Source organism: Lepidochelys kempii, chromosome 5 (assembly GCF_965140265.1).
Source record: "Lepidochelys kempii isolate rLepKem1 chromosome 5, rLepKem1.hap2, whole genome shotgun sequence".
Taxonomy (NCBI): Eukaryota; Metazoa; Chordata; order Testudines; family Cheloniidae; genus Lepidochelys; species Lepidochelys kempii.
In genome coordinates this window covers 91,172,762-91,198,221 of record NC_133260.1, presented here as the reverse complement: position 1 = coordinate 91,198,221, position 25,460 = coordinate 91,172,762, and the positions used below count along the sequence as shown (strand labels likewise).

At 41.5% G+C, this 25,460-nt stretch overlaps 2 protein-coding genes across 12 annotated transcripts in view; one reads left to right on the top strand and one right to left on the bottom strand.

Moving 5' to 3' along the window:
• Positions 1-298: 298 nt before the first annotated feature.
• Positions 299-10,976, bottom strand: ISCA1 (iron-sulfur cluster assembly 1). 2 transcript variants are annotated; one of them, XM_073345016.1, is made up of 4 exons: positions 10,805-10,976; positions 4,696-4,749; positions 2,238-2,343; positions 299-601 (listed from the first exon to the last, which is right to left on the bottom strand). In XM_073345016.1, exons 1-4 carry the CDS (start codon positions 10,883-10,885, stop codon positions 453-455), a joined length of 390 nt encoding a protein of 129 aa, XP_073201117.1. In that variant the 5' UTR covers positions 10,886-10,976; the 3' UTR covers positions 299-452. The 2 variants fall into 2 exon arrangements, with proteins under 2 accessions (XP_073201117.1, XP_073201116.1); XM_073345015.1 differs by lacking the exon at positions 10,805-10,976 and adding an exon at positions 10,524-10,720.
• Positions 10,977-11,021: 45 nt separating this feature from the next.
• Positions 11,022-25,460, top strand: part of LOC140911615 (terminal uridylyltransferase 7-like) — an 89,245-nt gene continuing 74,806 nt past the window's right edge. For 8 of the 10 annotated variants that reach the window (XM_073345004.1, XM_073345003.1, XM_073345002.1 and 5 more), the window contains exons 1-7: positions 11,022-11,130; positions 13,210-13,727; positions 21,288-21,466; positions 22,268-22,384; positions 23,450-23,627; positions 24,096-24,184; positions 24,667-24,718. In XM_073345004.1, coding sequence (XP_073201105.1) covers positions 13,241-13,727; positions 21,288-21,466; positions 22,268-22,384; positions 23,450-23,627; positions 24,096-24,184; positions 24,667-24,718 — 1,102 coding nt within the window. In that variant the 5' untranslated portion in view covers positions 11,022-11,130; positions 13,210-13,240. The other 2 variants (XM_073345006.1, XM_073345010.1) reach the window with 2 other exon arrangements.

The window sequence follows — 25,460 nt, the reverse complement described above, 5'->3', positions numbered from 1 at the left end:
AAACACACACAAAAGAAGGTAAGTTAATTCTGAAGCCTATTCATACATATACAGTCTTATAGTTTTCTTCTAATTAAAGCAGAATGCACAGGCCGTGTGTTCTCAGAGAACACTTTTTGGGTGGCTGGCAGGGGTGAAGGAGAGGGAAATGACAAGAAAAGGAGAAATATTGAGATTTATTTCCCTTCACATATGAAAACACAGACGTGCTAGTGCACCTTGCTGTTCTGACCATCCAGAGCCCAATTCACCCCAAATGACTGAATAAATATACCAGGGCTGAAATTCAACACACAGGTTCCATTTCCCAAATGCATTCACTTTATTTTCCTTGAAACGCAGACACATTTTACAAAGCCTAAAAACCTGGAAGAAATGCGACAGCTTTAGAAAGTCACACTTATGAAGAAGTGTTTCATGGTGTTAAAAGCCAAGGTAATACTCCTGAGATTTCAGATGTTGAAGCTTTCTCCACAGCCACAAGTTCCTTTGATGTTTGGGTTATTGAAGACAAATTCACTGGACAGTTTGTCTTCCACATAGTCCATTTCAGTTCCTAGAAGCGTCAGCTGTGCTTTCTTTTCAATAAACACTCTGACTCCTAGAATGGGACAAAAACAAAACAACTGTTATGTAATCTGACAAAGGTTTTGCTCATTTTGAACTCTTCTTGTATTACAGTACAATCTGGTAGATAACGAGGATATAAAATGAAGCTAAAAACTGAAGTCTGACAATGTAATTATTGTTGCATTTTCTTGCTTCTTTCACGATATTCATCCTTTTCTTGCCTCTGCTACAGAACTCAAGTTGAGATTACTATCGCTTGCTATCTGTAAATGGTTAAATACTGATATTATGGTATATTTATTTACACTTCATGAGGGCGTCATACCAACGTAATTGTGTAACTGTGCAATAAAGTGTAGCTTTGACACTCCCACAGACTGAAAATAAGATGTAAATTTTTAATAGTGAGAGTAATTAACCCTTGGAACAACTTAAAGGGCCATGGTGGATTCACCGTCACTGACAATTGTTAAATCAAGATTGGATTTTTTTTTTAAAAGACAGACATATGATGTAGGAATTATTTTGCGGAAGTTCTATGGCCAGTGTTACACAGGAGGTCAGACTAGATGATCACAATGAACCCTTCTGACCTTTGATGTCCATGAATTATGTTCATTAATCCATTTCTATTGGCATTACTAACAGTCCAAAGCTCTGTGCTGCTTTCAAGCTGCTGACTTTTTAAAGAAAACCTGCCTCAAAAATATTTTCTTATTTCCTTCTCAAATGGACTATCCTTCCCTTTGCCAAAGCTATATGGGTGAAGCTGAATTACTAGCAATATTTAGTTCTGTACTAGTGGGAGGTGTAAGATCCATCCAATATACTACAAATGATCAGGACTACGAATTAGTGCTTCTGAAGTCTTAACAGCTGGAAATCCTGCCTTTTCCAATAGCAAACAGAAGTTTTACAGGCTGCAGGATGTTGAACATTAAGACTGCAGTTTTGATTTATAGACTATTTATGATTGCTCATTTTAATGAGCCAATTTGGCTTTGTAGTTGAAGAAATAAAAACCAATAATGATAAACCCAAGACGGGAATCCATTAGTTCAAATAAAAGCAGTGTTTTTTGTTGGTCCATTGTTTCATTTTAGTATATTCAATGCCAGTGTATATCAATCTAACCCAGGGATGAAGCAACCCCAGGGGCCTGGGGGCCTAGAGCCTCCAAGGTTAGCCAAAAGAAGTTGGCTGTGCTGACAAAGAAGTGCTTGTGACCAGAGCCTGCTGGAGGATGTGCTCCACTAAGCAACCTTCACAAGGAGGATCCTGATACCCAAGCCTTAACATAAAGTTGCCACCCCACCACCAGATGTAAACATAGCCTCCCAGGCCTTGGAGAACTCCAACCCATGGTACAGCCTGGACATATGGTGGGGAGGAAAAAGGATGCAATTTGTACCCTCTGTGCTAGCAGTATTTAAATTTAATCCAGGAAGTTTTAACAAGTGGGTACTTTTACAATGGAATCTAAAGGGACAGCAACAGCAATTCCTACTAGGGTATCCAAGGATTTCTCTCAGTAACTTCATGCAGCTAGTAAATTCTAGCCTGTCTCTACTCCATTATAGTTTGGAAGTTTAGTAATCAAGTTATTCTGCACCTGCCCTCTCCTCCTTTTTACTGCTTCAAATAGATAAGAACAAATAAACACTCACCATCTTGAACTACTTCTTCATCGGAGTTGCCTTTTGTTTTTGTATATTCTAACGTGTACGAAAGTCCATTACACCCCCTTGTACGGACTCCAACTTTCACACCTACCTGAAATATAAGACACTTTTAGTCACTTTTATTTAAATTTATAGTGTGCCAGCAGGGAGTTGGAAACTCAGTGAACGAATCAACTCGATAGCTACCACTCAATGTTTCCCCCCCGTCATCTAGAGTTAAAATTAGGAGGAATTCATTTTAAGACTGAAGAGCCAAAATGTTTTGGGTTTCTTTCTTTTTTTTTTTGGTACGGACTGTCTAGAAAAGTGAGTCCGAACTTTTAAGTTATAAAATGCATAATATGTACTCAAACTGAGGCCTAACTCCTATGCAGTACACCGGTACAATTGATACCTATAATTCTACACTAGTGGTTGTAACAGTGGTGAAAAGGTCAACGGAGCAGAGGCACTTCTACCATCATACTGTCAGGGTTAGCCTAAGCCCTGCCTACACTACAACTTCCCGTCTACTTTTGCTATCACACGCAGTGCTACAATAGTGGAAAGCTACACATATGAGTGTTCCTATTGTGGACAAAGACCTACAGTGTGTAAAAATGGCGTTCTAATATAATTCAATAATAAAACTGTTGGCACCCTTGTAGGCGTTTGGCCTTATAAACAGTTTGGATGAGAAAATCTTGCTTCAAAGCCAAATGGTTTTACAACTTCAAATGAGACAGTTTATCATTATACAGTACTGTCCGTCCACAGCACTTTACAACTTGAACACACACTCACCACAGAAAGGAAGCCAGTTCTAGAGCTTAATGTGCTGCATTCCAAATTCTCTCACCCGGCTCTCATCCCGCCCAGTAAAAGTCATAGTACAGGATCTTCTCTATGCCTGTTGCAATGAGCTGCAGGCCGGCGCTTACCTCTCCTCATTGTAGGAGCAACTGAAACAATTTATGTAATGCTGGCAAGTTTGAGGCTGAGCCAAATACAGTTACATTTTCACAGCATTGCTATGCTGCTTAGTGGAGATAACCTCCATTTCACAATATACTAAAAAGTTACATGGATTGCAATTTTCATTAGACATATTACCACTCAGCCCTTCCCATTTTTAACATCTGCTCTACATTGACCCAGCAAGCCATACTGACTCATAATTCAGTCAATATATTCTAACCACTAACCATATGTAGATCAGACCAAAAGAACATCTGCATAAACAACAGTTGAGGAGAAGTTGCCAGGGACATGTGGACCAGAAAACACTCTGCACAGCGACACTGTCTATTCCAAACAGCCACATTGTACCCTACACATAAAATCTTTAATTATACAGATCATTTCCTTTCCTCCCTTATTCATAATTATGTAGTATTGTGTTGGACAGTGTTAATGGCTGCCACCAACAAGATCTTTAATTTATGACAATCACAGACCTTGTAAAAACTGACAGGCATATAACAATTAAATGCCCCATATGCAGCAATAGCTGGAAACAAGCAAGCCACCACCCACGGCAATGGCCACATGGCAAAGTCGATCAGAAGCTAAACCATGTGAGCTAAGAGGGTTTCTTGGGTCTAGTTACAAACACAGGGACGAGGGACTTGACAAGTTGTAGTTGTGTGTGTGATAAACAAAGTGAGAGAAGTAGTCGTGAGAGTGGCCCTGGTAAGAAAATAGAAGACAGACTTCCTTTTGGGCATAGTACTTGTTGGAGTAGACTTGGATCTCTGAGTAAGGAAAAAACTTGCTGTTTGTTTTTACTGTGTTCAGAGAAACAGGACTTTGTGTACGTTCTTGTAAATAAACAGGATCACATCAAAGAAATACCTGACTAGTAGCATCAATGTCTTCTCCTAACGGAAACAAGCAAAACCCCAAATACTGGCTAACCCTCAGGTCAGAAGGGGCAACATTAAAAGGACATAACATACTTCACAACAAAATAATCCTGCTTTGAGAAATTCAGAAGTTTCATAAAATTATTTGAAGAATACCTTCACATCAATAGTTGGAGATCTCTGGTAATACTAGGAAATCGTTACCTTACTAGCATCAACAGATTAGACTAGTTTCATTAAAGTGGTAGTATGGACATACATTAAAATCTTGTTAAACCTTTAAGGAAAGCATGCTGGAGTTTAATCTGTCTCAAAGATTATGACAGTTGACTTATTGTCATTATAGTCATTTCCCGCCACCTCATTTGATTTTTGTACATGAAAATAAAGCTTGTTGGATAAATGCATTTATTAAAAAATAAAGGAAGATCTCATGTCTATATATCATCCACAGTGATTGTTTCAAGCTGCATTGTTTTACACTGATCACAAGTACTTCACAGGACAGCTGCTAGTATAATACTAATTAAGAGTGCTCTCCATAAGGTAAGCTAAAAATATTAGAATAGCGTACAAGAGTGCCTTCCATTTGTACTTACATGCTCAGGTTTATCTTTAAGAAGCTGTTTGATCTTATGTACAGCTGACGGAGTCTGAAAAATAAAGAGATTTTATTAACTTTTCCCTGCTTCTACTGTCCTTCGCAAATAAAAGCACTGTTTCATTTCAGCTTCACAGCTTTCAAGTTTTCAGTTCAGCTTCTCCTTCCGCACGTTAGAAGTCCACCTCTCGCATTGGTGTCACTAGCGAGAGTATAAACTAGCCATTCAACTTGTTGTGTTTTTCAGTTACAAACCACAATTAACACCCTAAATTGCATAATTTTAAGCTGTCTGTCAGATGTAGACGCAGGACTTGTCTACACTTACCAGAGGATCTATGCCGCGGTGATCGATGCATCAGCGGTTGATTTAACGGGTCTAAGGAAGACCCGCTAAATCGACCGCCGATCGCTCTTTCGTCGACTAATGTACTCCACCTGATTGAGAAGAGTAAGGGGAGTCAACGGAAGACCATCTCCCGTCGACGTCGTGTTGGGTGGACCCCACTGTAAGTAGATCTAAGCTATGTCGATTTGAGTTACACTATTCATGTAACTCAAACTGTGTAGCGTAGATCGACTTTTCCCTTTAGTGTAGACAAGGTCTCATAGAATTAACCTGGTTAATGCACATAAGGATTTACTGAAAAGGGCAGTTTATAAATTAACTTCACCACAAGCTGAAACCATAATGTAAAGGGGATCAAATAGCCCCCTGTCTCCCACCAGACAGACAACACATTTGTAGATAATAAATGAATACATCACAGGAAGTTTGGGACTAAAATTTAAATTCTCTTTTTGAAAAATACAATACTGAAAATTGAGAAACTTCTCAAGAAAAGTTTGTCACAAGATTTTTTTTTTTGTTAACTTTGCAACTATATCTGCAATATCGTGCTAGTGCATAAAACCCAGAAAACGTTAGTATGCCTTCACTGCCCAATATGAGTGAAATGTCAGAAGAACTAAAGAGATCGCGAGACTGAGAATTTTGAAATGCTTTCAGTTTAAGATAACAAAATAAGTTTTCTTGTGTTTAAACTATGACCTTTAATCTGACAGTGTTTCTATGGGAAGCTAGCCAGACCCTGGCTCTGCACAAATCAGTCTTATCAAGGTCTAGGTGCCAGAGAACTGGCTTCAGAAACAAATAAAGCCATCAAAGAAGTCTACTTTGTACACCTGCAAGTTGTCTGATGTTCAATCACCAGGGAAACACAGGAATTGCAATACCAGAGAGGAAACACATCAATAGCATGTCTTCCACAGTGAAGATTGGCAGCGAATGCAAAGGATGCAAAGCCCTCATAATGGTATAAATCTACCATAATAAAGCCAAAACTGACAAATGCATTCTCTCACTTATCAATGGTGAGCAGGAAATTTCCATGGTGAAAATAGGGGGCAGTTTCTACAGAAGTTTAGTTTTCATTAAAAAAAAAAAAAAAAAAAAAATCTTCCTTTTATAGTTGTGATGATAACCTTCTGAAGTCGAAATAACTGAACTCTGATGCAGTTTTCCTTCTGAATCGGATAAAATCATCAACTAAGTCTCATGTCCTGATCTCAGCACACAGCCCAAGCGAGCAGATCGTGCACTGAAGAGTTCTGAAGTTAAAACCATTTTGTGTCTTAGTTTTGAGGGGTAAAGCTATTACATCTCTAATCTGTGAATTTTTAATCAATTCCTTCCAAGCCTGTCCCCCAAATCCTGTATGCACTTGGAGTGTTGGCAGCTATTCAGAGAAGTCTTCTGACTAATTTTTCCAAGGTTAATTTATATGCTGAAGGGAAATTTCTTGACCCGAGCTGGAAATCAGTTTATGCCCCAACAGTCCTTTGGATTCATATTATATTCTTGTCAGTAACGGTCACAGATAACCACTAGAAGTTTTTTATTTTAATTTAAAAAAACAAACCTACAAAAGACATACGTACGGTTATGAGTGCAAGATCATTAATCATGAAACCAGCGATGTACCCGAGATAGATTGATAATATTTTCATCGTCTGGACAGAAGACCTAAACTCCTTCAGGTTTCCACCGCAACTTCAACCATCGCCATCAATCCATCCAACTCTCTCAAGAACACTCCCACATCAGCATCAACACTCCCATATCATTCCCCACACCAGTATCAACTTCCCGTACACCATCATTAGTTTCAACAATGGAACCCTACAAACGACATTACACGAGAAACCTACGGATCACCACATTACCTCAAGATCCAGCAACCACCTCAGACACAATAAAATACGAACTGAAATTTATTAAATATTTTTGGATGTTTTACTACATGTTCAAACATATTGATTTCAATTACAACACAGAATACAAAAGCGTACAGTGCTCACTTTCTATTATTATTTATTATTACAAATATCTGCACTGTAAAATGAGAAACAAAAGAAATAGTATTTGTCAATACATCTCATACAATACCATAATGCAATCTCTTTATTGTGAAAGTGCAACTTACAAATGTAGATTTTTTTTTGTTCCGTAACTGCACTCAAAAACAAAACTACATCAAACTTTAGAGCCTACAAGTCCCACTAGTCCTACTTCTTGTTCAGCCAATCACTAAGACAAAGAAGTTTGTTTACATTTACAGGAGATAATGCTGCCTGCTTCTTATTTCAAATGTCACCTGAAAGTGAGAACAGGCATTCATATGGCACTACCGTCATTGCAAGGTATTTACGTGCCAAATATACTAAACGCTCATATGCCCCTTCATGCTTCGGCCACCATTCCAGAGGACATGCTTCCATGCTGATGACGCTCGTTAAACAAATAATGCGTTAATTAAATTTGTGATTGAACTTCTTGGGGGAGAGGCTTTTTACCCGCATTCTGCTATATATTTCATGTTATAGCAGTCTCAGATGACGACTCAGGACGTGTTCATTTTAAGAACCCTTTCACTGCAGATTTGACAAAATGCAAAGAAGGTACCAATGTGAGATTTCTAAAGATAGCTACATCACTCGACCCAAGGTTTAAGAACCTGAAGTGCCTTCCAAAATATGAGAGAGACGAGGTATGGAGCATGCTTGCAGAAGTCTTAAAAAAACAACACTCCAATTTGGAAACTACACAACGCGAACCACCAAAAAAGAAAATCAACTGTCTGCTGGTGGCATCCGACTCAGATGATAAAAGTGAACATGTGTCAGTCTGCACTGCTTTGGACGGTTATTGAGCAGAACTCCTCATTAGCATGGATGCATTGCTTTTGGAATGGTGGTTGAAGCATGAAAGGACATATGAATCTTTAACGCATCTGGCACATTGCGACACCGGCTACAACAGTGCCACGTGAACTCCTGTTCTCACTTTCAAGTGACATTGTCAACAAGAAGCGAGCAGCATTATCTCCTGCAAATGCAACCAAACTTGTTTGTCTGACTGACTGAACAAGAAGTACGATTGAATAGACTTGTAGGTTCCAAAGTTTTACATTGTTTTATTTTTGAATGCAGTTATTTGTAAGTTCAAGTTTAACGATAAAGAGATTGTATTACAGTACTTGACTGAGGTGATTTGAAAAATATTTCTTTTGTTTTTTATAGCACACATATTTGTAATCAAAAATAAATATAAAGCGAGCACTGTACACTTTGTGTTCTGTGTTGTAACTGAAATCAATATATTTGAAAATATAGAAAACATATTTCAATAAATGGTATTCTACTATTAACAGTACGATCAATCACGCAATTAATCGAGATTAATTTTTTAAATCGTGAGATTAATCACAATTAACGTTTTTAATTGCTTGCCAGCCCTACTAATTTTGTATTTCTTTCTTTTTGGAGAAGCAACACTTCAGATGTTAATATTGTTTCCCCCTTTAATTTACAAGTGTCCAATTATAAGTCTTACTGATCAAGTAGCCTCAATAATAGCCTGTGGCATGTGAGTTCTACAAGTTAAGCATGTAATGTAATAATCATACTCCTTTTGTCAATTTTGAAGGCCAATTTCTACACTCGATTATCTGCATACAACCCCTGTTTTAGAATGAGCACTTTATCTGTGCGCTTATTTTGTTGCTCTTTTGACTGGGAGGTTGACAGTCAAAGTTAAGTGGCCGGTTTGATGAGGTTAGTCACGGTTTATCACTTCACAGCAGGGACTGCATGAAGGTCATCTTTCACCTTCTGAGGAGACTGGGAAATGGCTGACGGACCTACAATTATATTACTATAGTGTTGCTCTGCAGACACCATGAACAAGAGAGACAGAATGGGCAATGGAGCGGAGAATTAGGTCCTAAGTTTTCTTTTTTTTTAAATCCATCAAGTGCCACCCTATATACTGGTTTCAGAGTAACAGCGGTGTTAGTCTGTATTCGCAAAATGAAAAGGAGTATTTGTGGCACCTTAGAGACTAACCAATTTATTTGAGCATAAGCTTTCGTGAGCTACAGCTCACTTCATCAGATGCATACTGTGGAAAGTGTAGAAGATCTTTTTATACACACAAAGCATGAAAAAATACCTCTCCCCACCCCACTCTCCTGCTGGTAATAGCTTATTTAAAGCGACCACTCTCCTTACAATGTGTATGATAATCAAGGTGGGCCATTTCCAGCACAAAACCAGGGTTTAACAAGAACGTCTGAGGAAGAGGGGAAGGAGGGTTAGGAAAACAAGGGGAAATAGGTTACCTTGCATAATGACTTAGCCACTCCCAGTCTCTATTCAAGCCTAAGTTTGATCACATCTGATGAAGTGAGCTGTAGCTCACGAAAGCTTAGGCTCAAATAAATTGGTTAGTCTCTAAGATGCCACAAGTACTCCTTTTCTTTTTACCCTATATACTGTGGGGGGAAGGATACATAAGAACATCTAAGTAGGCCCCTGCCCCTTTCATTTCTATCAGCGGTCTTCTTACTCTTGTCTTTTCTAAAGAAACTAGTCCTTGTATCACAAGTCCCCTCATTCACAAGTGTGCCTGCTCATTTCAGTGCCCTTCTCTGAGCCTTTTTTCTGCATTTTTAGATGACGACATGCCGTAGAGATCTTTTCTGACATGACATCAAAAGAAAAAATGCAACGGGTGGTCATAAGTATAAATCTTACCTATTTATAGGTACTTAACACAAACACATTACAAGCAATCCAACGGGGGCCTTATTAGCACACAGCACAAGGAAAGTGCCCTTAATGTAAAGTGCCATGTAAGCCAGGGGCCACTTGAGAGGTACATTTCGATAGGGCAATCACGGATTAAAAGAATCTTGATCGTACTTGTGCAGATGGGTAGAGAGAAACACAGGGCGGATCTGTGTGAACATTGGTACAGTTGACTTATCAGCACCACAGCTTCTTCCCATGCCCCCTTGTTAACATACTGTAATATCTCAGCCAGAGCACAGGCGACATCCCTGTACGGCTGAGTAGGTGGCATCAGCGAGAGATTCTTGAATTGTAACTGGAGGTAACAATTTTGCCAACTCCAAACATTCAAAATAGTGAGTCAGTCTCGTAAAAATCACAAGACTGGTTTGAAATTGGAGGTTGGAAACATACATTTGTGCTTGTGAGTGTATTTCTATACAGGGATCTTGTTGTGTGTCTGCTAGTTCCTGAGCCCTTACCGTGCGTTCACTTGCCCCGTTCAAGCTTTCCTGCCTAACCCCGAGAGGTGAAGGCTCCTTTAAAGGTAAGTGAAAGCCAAGAGTGTCGTGTAATCTCGTGATTCCAGGAGCAGGGGCTTTCCGAAAAACATCAAATATCGCCAACCTCGCAATGAAACCTCGACAGTCGGCGACCCAGGATTCACCCCACCGCGCGCGCCCCAGCTCTCACCTGCGACCCAACCGAGAGCGCCTGGCCGAGCCCGCAGGCGAACAGCGCGGCCGGGAGGGGGCTCCGGTCATTTGCTCCCTCACCGCCCCCGCGGGAGTGCCGCTCAGGCCAGGCCATGGAACCGCCTTCACCACGGGAGGGGGCTGCACAGCCATCGCCCGGAGAAGCGACCCCCCGCCCGCCGGAAACGGGCTCCGCTCACCGCCCCGCCGCGGCCCCACGGACCTGGCCCCGGGGCTAACAGCCGTCGCGGGCGCAGCGCAACCCCCCGCGTTACTCACCAGAGTAAGGGCGGCCCGGGTGGCCTGTATCTTCCTCTTGCTCACGGCCCGGACTGTGGCGCGGACCACCGAGGAGGCCATTCCGCCCCTCAACCCCGTCCTCTCCTGTTGTCCATTGGCCCAGGGCAATGCGTTCTAGTTTGCCTCCGGTGTCATGGCGGCCGGCGTGTGACGTCATCGCTACGCGCCGGGTAGGGGAAGGTGCGCGATGACGGAATGGGGGAGGGTTTCCGGAAGGGCAGTCCGGACGGGTTTGTGCAGGGCTTCAGGCGCTTCCGCCTCGAGTCGGCACAATGAAGAGGGAGCAATAACCGGAAGGGCCGAGGGTGAGTGTCCTTCCCGGGGCCGCGGCGGCGGAGGCCTCCCCCGAGCCCTTCCCACGACCGTTGGGCTTCCGGGCGCGCGAGCCTGACACCTCCCCCCCCCCCGCGGTGACTGGGGAGCTGCGTCCCCCGCCCCCCGAGTCCAATGTTCCTACTCCCCCCTCCCCCCACCACCTGCCGCCCGGCCTGTCTCGCTGCCCCGCGGCTCCTGGGAGTCTCCGGGGAACCCCGTGCCGGGGCAGACACGGGAGGAGGGGCCGGGCCCCTGAGTTCCTGAGCGCTGCGGGGACCGGCTCCCCCGGGGCCGCGGGCCCCCCTCGCTGCCGGCCTGGTCTGGCGGCCTCGCGGGGTCGGCAGTTCGCAGCGCGAGTGTCTGGGACAGGGCCGCCCGGTGCGAGCGGGGCTGGCGTGTCCCCTGTCCTTGCTGGAGCCCGTGAGGTCCGGCGGGGGCGGAGAGGAAACCCAAAGGCTGGCGCACCCTGCCAGGGAGCAGCGGCGGTTTGACAGCTCAGCCTCGTGGGCAGATCCCGTCCTGTGCTTTGACTCTGAGCTTCCTCCCTGTGTGCGTGGTGCATTTCATAACCTTCCCTTGTTGTTGAGTGCGTAGTTGGGTTTTTCCGGGACAATTATAAACCGTGTTGTTCGATCACTAATATATAGCTGCATAGCTGATTCTTTGTTAACTTTCCCCACCCACCATAGATTATCTTGAAGGGTGTAAAACTCTCCCCTTATCCAGTAGCAATTGTGGAGCTCCACAACACTGTGTAATTATGGATTTAGTACCAGTACACCCATCTAGGCATTGGCCTACTTTATTATGCCTTCCTTTTAAGTGCAATGTCTGTGTGGTTTCAAGCACTTCATTTGAAAATAACCTAGTCTTATTTATAGAAAGTTTCATAAAATATATGAGAGAGAGAGAGAGAATTAAAAACTTAGGGTCAGATGTACAGATGTCTTTAGGTTCCTAAAGATGCCGGTGTAGGGCCTAGCAGGCTTTATGAAAGCACTTCAGCAGGTTAGTCATGTAAGTCCCAATTAGTTAATCTCTAAGGTGCCACAAGTACTCCTTTTCTTTTTGCCAATTGGGAAGCTAACTCACTCAGGGTACATCTTCACTGTGATAAAAGCCCCACAGCATGGCCACAGCTGCTCCTGCAGCTCAGCCTGCAAGGCTATAAAATTGCGGTGCATAGGCCGGGGGGAGAGTCGTCTCAGAGCTCAGGTTGCAGCCTGAACACGGAAACTGCAATGTTTAGCCCTGCTGCTCAAGCCCTGCAAGCCTGAGTCAGCTGACCTAGGCTCTGTGACTTAGTGCCGCAGGTTTTTTATTGAAGTGTAGACATAACCTTAGGTGCCTCATTGGGTTTTTCAAAAGTGCCTGTCTTGAATTTTAGATGTCTGTATACCTTTGTACGTCTGGCCTTTTCTTCCTCTTCATGTGTCCTGGTATAGCTAAACCTAATAGTTTTCAGATGGGTGACGTGTTTTGTTTACTCATGCCTGGGTTGAGCCCTTCAAAATGTTGTCTTAAATTTGAGTTCCAGTTTCCTGAAAAAATATATATATGGTGGCAGGCACAGTTCAGTTTCAAATTAAATTAGTAGTATTGCTTTGATACAGAATAAAGAAATGCAGTAAAAAGAAAATGTAAATGCTTGACATTTAGTTATATAGATCTTATTTGTGGATTTCTCACCAAAAGCAAAGGGGAGGGGGGGCGGGAAAGGTGGATAGGTCAAAACAAACAAGTTTTGATTGCAAATTGAAAAAACCATTGTTTCAAAATGAATGTTGAAATAAAATGTTTCATCATGTCAAAAAAAATAATTTTTGGTTAAAACTATTTTCCATATCGGCAAATAGCTTTGGTGCCCTGATAAATTCATATTTTGGCCAATTTGTAATTTACTGCGGGAAAGAAATTGCCCAGCTTTAGTCTTGATAAGATACGCAATGTGTACTGAGGAAAACCATGAGTTACTCATTTCCTAAACCTGTTATGTTTTTATTCCTCTTGAATCTGCTGTTAAACAGTTGATTATTTGAAACTACCTCCTTTTTTTTTTTCCCCTCCAGGTGCAAAGTATTCCGTTGAACAGCAATTACAATGGGAGATGCTGCAAAACCTTGCTTTGCCAAAAGAAAAAAGGAGTGGGGAGTTTTAGATGAGGAGGAATTGAAGAGGAGCCCTTTACAACAGGACTGCCACGCCATGGATGATTACGGACCTGGCAAAAAAATAGATATAGGCTTTCCGAAGAAAAAGGGAACACAAGCTCACTGTGGAAACAGTCCCAGAAAAGGACCACATTGTATTCTGAATAGCTCAAATTCTTTTAAAAACATGGGTCACAACCAAGGGGTGAGGATAAATGATACCCAAAAAGACCAAATTAAGAAATGGATATCGAATGACCATCGTGGCAATTCAGACAGCTGGAGAGAGTACAAATCTACAGTTCGGATTCCTGTGCTTAACAGGACAAGAAAAGACTCTTTTCATGAGGTTGAAAGTGCAGGAAGCAGAAATGTAAGAAGACTGCCTCAGAAAGACTTAAATGAAGAAATGTCAGACACACAGAAAGGAAACTCTGGTAATGAACACATTTTTTACATAGTTTTTAAAGTAAAATCGATTACTGTGTATATGTCCGGAAAGTACAACTTTAAGGTTCACTGTTAATGCAAAAAATTAAATAAAACCATTTCTGTTCCGTAACACTTCTATCTTGCAAAGTATCCTCTGTACTCAATGGCAGCATTTTAAGCAGTATTGTAACAGTATGTGATCCAAAGATTGTTTTTATAAACTGGTCGTACTATGAAACCATCTTGTTGGTTTGGTAGGTTAATCGCTTTATAAACGTTTGACAAGTATATAGCGACAAGTGTGATGTCCTAGTCTGCAACTTCAATATTTTTCATTTTTCCAAGATACAACTTGATATAAATCTCTCCAGTCTTTAAGCATTGTTGAAGAAATTGCACAAGTAATTGGCATTACTTGCTGCAAGACCACATGGTAAACTTACAACTTGTTCAGTAAGTTAGCTAAAAAAAGTTAAAAGGAAATGGGAATAAGACAACGTGGAAAATAGCTAACTTAATATGTTATCTTCTCATGCAGGTAACTTCTATACTTGTTTCAATCTGTAACTTTAAAATAAAACTGTAAAAGTCTTACAGTATTGTGTAAAATAGGAGGTTGTCGTGGGGGGGAGGGGGGGCTTATTCTGATTTGAATAGGAACTTTTCCTCTGTAAGGAGAGAAGAATAAGATCCACACTATAGAGACATATTCACCAGTCTTGGCATAAAGTGTTATCCTGATAGCGTAGTGACCTTCAAGTAGAGAAGCACTAAATTGGATGGTGAGACACTGTAAACCACATGCTCAGAAAGGTTTTAGTTGTTTAAAAAGAACAAGAATGAGTGACTTGTCTCTATTCTTCCCCTGCTGCCCTGCCCTGCCCGGCCCCAAAAAGGGTGAGGAGTGTGTGTGTTTTTTTTCTTGTGCTAAACCTTGTAAAGTTTAACTATGCTGAGGGCTGCTATCTAGACGTTGTCTTTTGTTAAACTTTCTTGATGTAAAGATTTGCAGTGCCGTTGCCGCAGTGCTAGTGAGTGAGAACTAGAATAGCTTGATAAAAAGGGAATTAAGAAAAAAGGGAAGTAAGAGAGAAATGGAACAGTAATGGAAGAACTAAAGATCTGAAAATATGGAGGAAAATGAGACGTGAAGAAGAAATGAAGGCCATTTGACATTTATCAGGATGATTCAGAACATTGCTACGGAAAAGGTTAAAAGAGAATTCTTTGAGTTGTTGAGGTCGTGTGTGAGAGGAAGAAGGGGTGGTATTTTTGTTTTTTCATTTAAATTGGATATTTGTCTTATGTCCTGTTACCGCAACGGTCTTCCAAATATGTCAAGAAAATCATACTTGTATAAAACAAATGCATCAAACTGGGGGTCGTGACCCCTCAGGGAGTCGCAAGGTGGCTACAAGGGGGTCGCGAGCTGTCAGCTCAGTGGGGCTGACGTCCCTGATCCCCATTAAATTAATGCCCCCATTTTAAATTTATGGGGCGGGGGTTGTCACAGACAGAGGCTTGCTGTGTGAAAGGGGTAGGATGTCCAGACAGCAAATGTGACAAATCGGAATGGGGGGGGGAGGTAATAGGAGCCTATATAAGAAAAAGACCCAAAAATCAGGACATCTGGTCACCCTAGAAAGGGGTCACCAAAAAAAAAAGTGTTTGAGAACCACTGGCATAAATGATCTGTAACAAATTGTTTCCTGTATGAAAGCTTTAAATATGGTACTTTGCAGTTAGATAACTTGAATACTAGTTGACAACAGTGCACCCTGAGGTAGACTTGGCTTTGACTCTGAGTCCTTGTGGCACGCTTTAGCTGTGTCTACACTTATAACGTGGCAGTGGCACAGAGATAGCACTTCAGTGTAGACACTCGCTACAGCGATGGGAGGGGTTCTGACAGCTCTGTTGTTAATTCACCTCCCTGAGAGGCGGTAGCTAGGTGAACAGAAGAATTCTTCCGTTGACCTACCGCTGTCTACTCCGGGGGTTAGCTCAGCATAGCCACGTCTCCCAGGGGTAGGAATTTTTCACACTCCTGAGAGACGTAGCTACGCCGATCTAAGTTTCCGGCGGAGACCAGCCCTTGGTTGTCCTTTGTAAGTTTTTATGACGTCTCCCCATCCCTTCAGATCCTTCACTCAGTCAACTGCCATGGAACCTCTGGCTCCCCATGTTCCATCTGGTAGCTTCTCAAGCACTGCCTGTCTTTTACTAGAGCGGCTTTTGTTTGCCTCATGGCGGCCGATTGAACTGAAGTGATGGCAACCTGTAATGAATAAGTGAACCAGGTTTCAAGATTGAAGCTTAACCTAGGACGCTAATGGTATGTCTGTACTGCCAAAGAAATCCTGCAGCAGGTAGTCTCAGAGCCCGGGTCAATTGACCCGAGCTGTTGCTACGGGGCTAAAAATAGCAGTGTAGATGTTCCCATTCAGTCCGGAGCCAGGGCTCCGAAACCCGGCAAGGCGGTGGATCACAGAACCCGGGTTCCAGGCCAAGCGAGAATGCCTACACTTCTCTTTTTACCTCCATGGTTTGAACCTGAGTCAGTTGATTTGGGCTTTGAGACTCACTGTTTTGTGTTTTGGTTTTTTTTGCAGTGTAGATGTACGCTGAGCCTTTTGGTGGCCTCTTATGGAAATTCATAGCTTATATTTGTGTCTCCTCCTGTACTTGACTGATACTGAACGAGTATCTCAAATTTAAACATACTAGATAAGTGGGGCCATGCAGATCAACTGACCGTATTAAAGAGTTTCTATCCATTAAGCAGTCATTTCAGAACACCTGATAAGAAGATAGACTATTCAGATTGTGAGAGATTTGGTGGTGTAAGCTTTCTTGTTTCGTTTTTAAGAACTAAAAGAAAGATCATCCAGTGAGGACCTGGGAGGAGTTGCTTTTTATACTCTGTATAAATACTTAGTCTCAACCAATATTGGTTGAGACTACCAAGTAATGATAGGAGTTTTTACTTACTTGGCATATTGTTGTTTTATAAGCAGCTATTTCAGTGCTCACAAAAATGAGTTTTAACTTATGAGGAGGAGCAGAATTCCATGCATTGTCACTTATTTGATATCCAAATTGTGTTAATCAGAGCATTTATATTGATCATGGGGAGGCAGAGTTCTGTAAGAGCATAACGACAGGACTATTGCAGAGCTCAAATGTTTTACTGCCATTAGCTAGAGAGTCAGTATGATAGATTTCAGAGTAACAGCCGTGTTAGTCTGTATTCACAAAAAGAAAAGGAGTACTTGTGGCACCAATTTATTTGACCACAAAACCAACCAACTAACCAACCAACTAACCAATTTATATGAGCATAAGCTTTCGTGAGCTACAGCTCACTTGTGACACCAAGTAAGTCAAGGTGGGGAAAAGCCAGTCAGACTTCCTTCTCTACCTTTTTGCTACTTTTGGACTTCTAGCAGAGTACTATCCCTAGACGCTGTTTGCTCATTCGCTCTTTACTATCAGCTTCTGGCTGGTAGGTCCCAGATAAATTTGAAGGACACCTCACTAACCTGCTGCTGGTAGGGAGAAGACACACTCTCTGCCCAGCCTTGCTGCAGCTATGTGGAGATGGGGTTTCTGCTCCTCTAGCCTTACTGCAGCCTCTTGTCTGCTGCAGCAATGGTGGGTTGTGCGGGTCTGCTTTTGGGTGTTGAGTTCTACTTGCAGCCTCTGGTCATAGCTTTCTCTAAATGGCAGCTGAGTGAAATTTACATTAGTCTTGTCAGTTATGCGCTGCCTGGTGGCATGAAAGCTACATGCATGGTGGTAAAGGTGGACTCCCAAAAGGATAAGAATTTATTTTTTGAAAGTTGAGCAGAAACTGATGGTTTAGACCTCCTGCTTGCCAGGAATATTTCCTACTTGCTATTGGCATGTGGGTGGTTAGATTTTTTCCCCAAGTTTTGACTTCTTTATTGAGAGGCTTCTAAACAAATCTCGCATTGCTGAATTCTTAGAGTACATGGAACTATTGTTAATTTTCAAACTGTGATTCACATGCTTTTCAGCAGTGTGTAAAAGTCTTCTGGCCTCTCTCCCATCACTTTCTGCAGGATTTTAAGTTTTTAAAATTTTTTTTAGTTCCTGATGTAAGGAGATGCAGTATTATCTTCCGGAGTATGCAGGTAGAGGGCTCTGTTCCTGGTAGCTTTGCCAAGGGATAGAAGAGTGACACTAACAGGGCTGTGATCAGTTTCACGGCTGCCTGTCAGAACCCAGAGAGCTAGAGTTTGAAAACTCCCTTGATTAGAATGAATAGATATTTTGACCAGGTGAGTGGATTGCATGGAGCTAGAAAGCTGCTGGCTTGTTTTCTTGAGAGGGAAGAGAAGAAAGTTGGCCACTAAGCTGCTGTGGAATTCACAGGCTCTGAAGCCTAAGGAGCGGGGTGGGTTTCAGAGCCCAAGCTCCAGCCTGAGCCACAACTTGAAAGTGCTGTCTTCACAGGTAGTTTTTAGAACACTCATATGAGTCCCGCTAGGCCAAGATTGTCAACGTGGGCTAGCGGTTTGCTTCTGCTCTATCCAAAATGCTGCGGAGACATCTCCTTAGCCATTGGGCTAAGTTGTCAAGCCATTCTATGAGCAGCAGTGAAATGCGTGGTTTTTATACTGCTGTGAGAGGAAAGCTATGAACAGCAGATGAAGGCACTGGAGTTATTTGGTGAAGAGGAATATCTTTTTTTTTTTTTTTTTTTTTTTTTTTGAAGTTGAGAGATGAGTAAAGTACCAGAGACTTGTCTTTCCCAGCTATTGCAACAGATTGAAGGAAGGATGAAGTTCCTGGGGAGAGAGAGAATTGCGGAGGACAAAGACCAGCATTTTTTCTTTTTTAGGAGTTAAAAAGCATCAGACAATTGCTAGACAGAAGCTGACATGGCATTCCTTTCATCACCTTGAAATTTCGTTTGCATAGTTTCCATTAAAAGCAGTTTGAGACACTATATATGCTGAATCTCCCTGTCAATTTTTGTGGTTTCACAATCAATTGTTTGGGTTTATTTTAATTTTTCCTCTTGCTGGGGATGGCCTACACAAATGGGCAGCCAACTAGACAAAATGCCATCAAATGCCCAAATAAACTGAAAAAAAAAAATCCGAATTTTTTCACCGCTCGTAATTTTAGGGGATCCTTATAGCAATGTTAAAAAGAACAGGAGTACTTGTGACACCTTAGAGACTAACAAATTTAGTTGAGCATAAGCTTTTGCGGGCTACAGCCCACTTCATTGGCTGTATAGAATGGAACATATAGTAAGAAGGGGTGTGTGTGTGTGTGTGTGTGTATATATGTATATACAGACATACAGAGAACATGAAACACTAACTCAGGAACTATCCTTGCAACAAAGCCCGATGTCAACTCTGTCCACATATTTATTCTGGTGACGCCATCATAGGACTTAATCACATTAGCCACACCATCAGGGGCTCCTTCACCTGCACATCTACCATCAAGTGCCCCTCTGCCATGTACATTGGCCAAACTGGACAGTCTCCACACACAAGAATAAATGGACACGCATCTGACATCAGGAATCATAACATTCAAAAACCGGTAGGAGAACACTTCAACCTCTCTCGTCACTCAGTAACAGACTTAAAGGTGGCAATTTTGCAACAGAAAAGCTTCAAAACCAGACTCCAATGAGAAACTGCTGAACTCGAATTAATATGCAAACTAGATACCATTAACTTGGATTTGAATAAAGACTGGGAGTGGCTGGGTCGTTACGCATATTGAATCTATTTCCCCATGTTAAGTATCCTCGCACCTTCTTGTCAACTGTCTAAATGGGCCACGTTGATTATCACTACAAAAGTTTTTTTCTCCTGCTGATAATAGCGCATCTTAATTAATTAGCCTCCTACCGTTGGTGTGCCTACTTACACACACACACACACACACACACAACATGAAAAGGTGGATGTGTGTGTATGTAGATAGATAGATAGATAGATAGATAGCTATCTCTTCTTACTATATGTTCCATTCTATGCATCCGATGAAGAGGGCTGTAGCCTGTGAAAGCTTCTGCTCAACTAAATTTGTTAGTCTCTAAGGTGCTACTCCTGTTCTTTTTGCGGATACAGACTAACACGGCTGCTACTCTGAAAGTTATAGCAACGTTGTTGTTTTTTTTTAAAAAGTACGATATGATAGTTGATAGTGCCTCTTGAAAGAGATGGGATTCAAGGGCAACCTTCCTAAATATCTGAGTATGAATTCACTTTCTGCTTGTTGGAGTTGGCTTCTAAAAATCGGTAGAGGAAAAAATCTGATCCCGGTGGAAGGATTTCAGAGTTTGAAAGAATTGTCAAAAGCACTTGGAAGAGCCCATTGTTCCGGCAACTTTATATAGGTACCTAAACTAGAGGTGAGCTGTAATCCTGGCTCTTATTTGAAACTCTGGCCAGTATTTACTCATTCCTGCTGGAGCCAAAGATCACCTGTTTTTTTTATTTGTACGCTTTGGACCCGTAACTACTGTTGCAAAAATGCTGATAAAGCTGCTCACAAAGCATAGGCAGTATATTTACACCCAGACTTCTGCCACAAGCTTAGCTGTAAACACAACAAATGTATCATACTGTTTATTTTGCAAGACTTAGTTGTATTAAAATAAGTACATCCATTTTTACACAAGTGGATTACTTTATTGAGGTGAAAAAGAGGCTTTGCTTCCCTCTTCTGAGTAGCTAAAAAGGATCACTGTCTTGTGTCTTTGCTATTTTAATTGTCTCGAGCCAATGTACTGGTACAGTTGAAGAGTGGGTGACACCAGAAGAGCAAGAAGCTTTCATTTCTGGGTATAAAACAAATAGTGTTACCATAGTATCTTGACATGAGGGCTATACTTTACGTGAGAGTAAGGAACGGGAGTTTCGGGGGGAAATGTGCACTGTCTTATATACATGATTAAAAAAATCTCCATGTCGGCTATATTCCTGTAGCTGCCTGATCTGACACTGTTTACTGTTTACTGCCTGGGTATAATTTAGGTTTAGGGGGTGCTAACCTTCATGTCGTGTTTCTAGGGACTCTGGAATATTGAAGTTTAATCTAGGAATTTTGAAAGTATTCCGGTTCAGAAGTGGGGAATCATCCAGTGTCAGTAATTCTGTAGGGATAGTAAGTCACCCCATCCTAATCCCTTCGAACTTGTGAGTCTTAAACTGACCATAGAACCTGTTGCCATTAGCGTTAACCGGTGTTGATCAAACAAGAATTTCTAAATAGCCCAGTTCCTGACTTTTTGTGGGTCAACCTGTTTGTTGATACTTCAGAGGTCATTCTCCAGTAGTCGGTAAGAGTCAAAACAAACATACCTTAGGAGACAGTATGAATATGCACCACCGGGGAGTGGGAGGTATTGCAATTGTCAGAAAAGATGACTTGCATATGTCAGAAAAGGAAATGGTGTGACAAGTAGAGAATCTTGTCTGCTTTATTTAATGCATTGGGTTCACTCTCCATTCTGTTGTGTGCTCTGAAATGATGTTACAGTATATTTGTTCTGATAACTCTTTAAGAAATGAAGAAACATAGGAAACCAAGGAGATCAAGAAGGACAGGAAAAGAGGAGTATGATCAAGATGACGATGTGGAAAGCCCGGTTATAGATGAGTCGATGCTGTCAGTGAAGGAACTACTAGGGTTGCAGCAGGCTGAAGAGCGATTAAAGAGAGACTGCATTTACAGACTAAAGAAGGTGACAACACTCTCTTTTTGTATATACAGTATTTGGATATTTTATCACATACAGGTTTTAATTTATGAATTAAAGATCAAAGGTTTGCACTCTTCCTGAAGAATTCCACTTTGTGCAGCTAAAGGCTCTGTTGTTAGTGATCCAATCCATAAAATTTTAACAAAATGGGTGTTCAGTGGCTGGAAATGAATAAAAAGAAGACTAGTGTACCTTTGCTTTTGACTACGTTCAGTATTCGAATTTCCAAGTGTCCCTCTATGTAATATTCAAATTGCTCGGCTCTAAGATTGGGGTTAGGTAGGGTTACCGCTCGTTCGTGTTTTACCCGGACAGTCGTTTTTTGGCGTCTGTGTCCGGGTGCTGTTTAGGGTTGCCAGGTGCCCGGTTTTCGACCAGGAAGTCTGGTCGAAAAGGGGACCTGGCAACCCTAAATGGCACCCAGACCTAAAGTTTGGTTACCACGGGGCAGGGGGAGGCGCGAGGTCACGCTAGCCTCTGCTCAGCTGGGGCCACCTCCTACCTGCAGGCAGGTAGGCTCCTTGAGATGATCCAGCAAGATGCTGAAAGGGCCTTGGGGAGAAGAGGCAGAGAAGGGGGTGAGCCCTGGGAAAAAGGCAGAGCAGGTGCGGGGCCTCGAGTGTCCGGTTACCAGCAATTATAAAGGTGACAACCTTCGGGTTGCCAGGAAAGTTGGAGGGTGTATTTTTGGACTTCCTAGGACAATTTAACTGACCGTGGCAGATGTATGAAATGAAGGTAACATCTTTCTGTATCTTAGTCAATAAACTCTCTCAATTTTAGCGTCCTCGAAACTACCCCACAGCCAAGTATACCTGCAAATTATGTGATGCTTTGATTGAGTCAGTGACATTTGCTCATAAGCACATTAAAGAGAAGAAGCACAAGAAAAACATAAAGGTGAGTTAATGACACTTTTAGAAATCCATGCTTTATATTTGTTATCCTGCTAATGATGATGCAATTATATTAGCCCTGAAGTCTTGCCTTGTTCTTACCATGCTTAATATTCTGCTAGTGTTATACAGAGTGCTTCTCTATATAATGTCTACCAATGTCCATAGACATTGGTAAAAGCAACAAATACGTAGTTTGAGACTTTTTTCCAGCATAGAGTGAACTCGGGACTGCCTCTAGGATATTACTGATATCTCCTAATAACCATCATTAAAGGGAGCTTTCATTCAATGTATAATTCAGTATTATTGTGCAGGTCATAAGTTTTTTTTTAAGCTGTCACAACTTAACCTCATTTGTTGTTCATGAGTTGTGTAATGGTATCATTAACTGTATCTGCTCTCTTCTTAATATGTCATTTAGTGGCGTTCTGACAGCTGTAATATACTTGATTTAGAATGAGTTGGTAAGAATGAATTTAAAATTTGTAATTGCCATTTTGACAATAGCCTAGATAAAATGAAAGGGTTGTTGGATACTCCAGTATGAGAGAATATATATCAATAATTAAAATAACAGCTTTATATTTATATATATATTGAAAACTATTGCCAGCATAACTGCAGTTTGACATTTTATTATTACTGAAAGAAACTTCTGCTGCGCCTGCCCTCCTTCCCCACCTTTGCCCCAGAAGACCAAAGGAATTGAAAGGCACGTACAGGGTTTCCCTTTTGTCTTCAACTTCATTATCCTCTACCACTCCTTATAAGGAGAAAGGGATGTTTGCCTATGCCTTTTATATAGGTGTATGGATTTTTGTAAATTACCGAAGCCTCTAACGTGACGTCTCAAACTCTTTATCTAGATAGAATCATTGTATGTCATCTTTCTCTAGACCTTAATTGTGTCCTAACGCACCAACTGTTTGAAACTGCTTACTAGCTCCGTAATATAGATGGGCACACAGAAATGTTTATGGCGGTAGGTTGTGTGTACCTACCCCTACCTCATGAAAGCAACTGAAGAGAGTCATTTAAATATGTTAAAATGTGGTTGTCCTTGAAGGAAAAGCAAGAAGAACAACTGCTGACTACCCTGCCTCCACCAACACCTTCCCAGATACAAGCTATTGGTGTTGCCATTGAAAACGTAGTGCAAGAGTTTGGCTTAAATAATGAGGATTTGGAACAAAGACTCAAAATTAAAACAGCGATGGAAGATTTATTGCACCCAAAATTGCCAGGTATAACTCTGCCATTTGGTTTGATGGTCAAATATACGAAAAAGAAAAAGCATTTTTCTCCGCAAGAGTAATCTTAATCTCTGATTTTGACAAGTTCTACCAATAATATAATTTGATTTTTGTCAGTATGTTCTGCTTGGTGACGTAGTGGCAATATTTTGGCCTGAAGGTTGCTCTAAATTACATCAACTGCCACTGACCCAGTGGCTGGGAATCAGCAGGGTTTAGAGGAGGCCCAAGCCATGCCCTATTGGGCGTGGCCTCAATCCCTTTTGCCAGCAGCAGGGATAAGGTGTAGGAACTGTTGTGCTACTGAAAGATTCTTCAGAATTGGGGTGATCCTCTGATGGCTGTCTACACCAGTTCTAGGACTAGAATCTGCTGGCAAGGCATTGCAAAGTGGCTGCACTCCAACCCAGGATTTGGATTAAGATGTTGAGTTTATACAAAAAATTGCTTTCTTTGCAGGTTGCTCGCTAAGGCTGTACGGCTCCTCCTGTAGCAGATTTGGTTTCAGAACATCTGACATAAACGTTGATGTCCAGTTTCCAGCCAATGTAAGTGAGCAGGTTATTATTAGTGTTGTAAAATTGGCTGAATTGCCTGTTATAGTAACATTTAAGCAAGTAATAACAAAGGTGCCAAGTGGTAATGGGATTTTTATTTACCAAAATGTATCGATCCAAGGGGAGCTATTGTTAACTGCGTCTGAACTAAAATCATCTTAATCTGTTGTTAAAGTAGTGGTATTACTCTGTGCTAATAGCATCTTCAATCCAATGAACTCAAAGCACTTCACAAACACAAATGAGTTAAACCTCACCTCCCAGCAACCCTGTGAGGCAGAGCAGGAGATTTATACCCATTTTACAGATGGGGAAACTGGGCCTTAGATGTTGTGACTTGCCTAAGGTGTCACAGTGATCCTCCTTTGTCTTTTCAATATGGAAGTATTAAAAATCCATCATTAAAAAACACATTTTTCAAATGTTTCAGTAGCTTAAATAATAATCTTCTATGATTTGACTCCATTTCACAGATGGCTCAACCAGATGTTCTCTTACTTGTACAAGAAAGTCTGAAGAATAGTGGTAAGAAATACTTGTTCACTGGTTTCAGTTTCATTTCAAAAGCACCCCTGGCCATTCTCACAATACTCCTTCACTGAATGCAAAACCTTTTTTAAATAGATGCATCAGCTCAAATGCTTACTTGATTTTTACAGAATAATGTAAGTCTGTCTCCATGTGTAGTTTCATTCTTCTTCTACACTAGTAAATTGACAGGTACAAGAGTAAAGGTATTAAGCTTACCTAATTGGAGGAGGGAGCATTTTGTACATTGAATTCCAAAATCCCTTCACAGCTAGGGAAAAGAGTTGGAGTTTTTATGTTGCTATGTTTACTTGGTCAGTGACCTTGCTGAGACTTAAGCATGTGAAGTAAATGAGACTACACAGTGCATGAAGTTAAGCAGGGGCCTCAGTCTTTGCAGGAGTGGTGCCTTGGATAGAATTATGTGGTGGTAGCCTAAAACCACAACGCTCTAAGGTGTAACATTCTGTAATGATCCCCTAGCTCTTTCTGTGAGCACTGCTGATGGGATCACAGAAACAAAGGTTGATAGTAATATTCCCCTGCTAGCCCATAATGTAGTGCAAATCTCCCTAGAGTAAGGTGTGCTCCTTTACATACCTTAGAGTCTCTCATCAACAGAAGTTGGTCCAATAAAAGATATTACCTCACCTACCTTGTCTCTCAAATATCCTGGGACTGACACGGCTACAACAACGCTACAGAACTAATGCCGTCAGACAAGCTGTTTAGTGTAGGC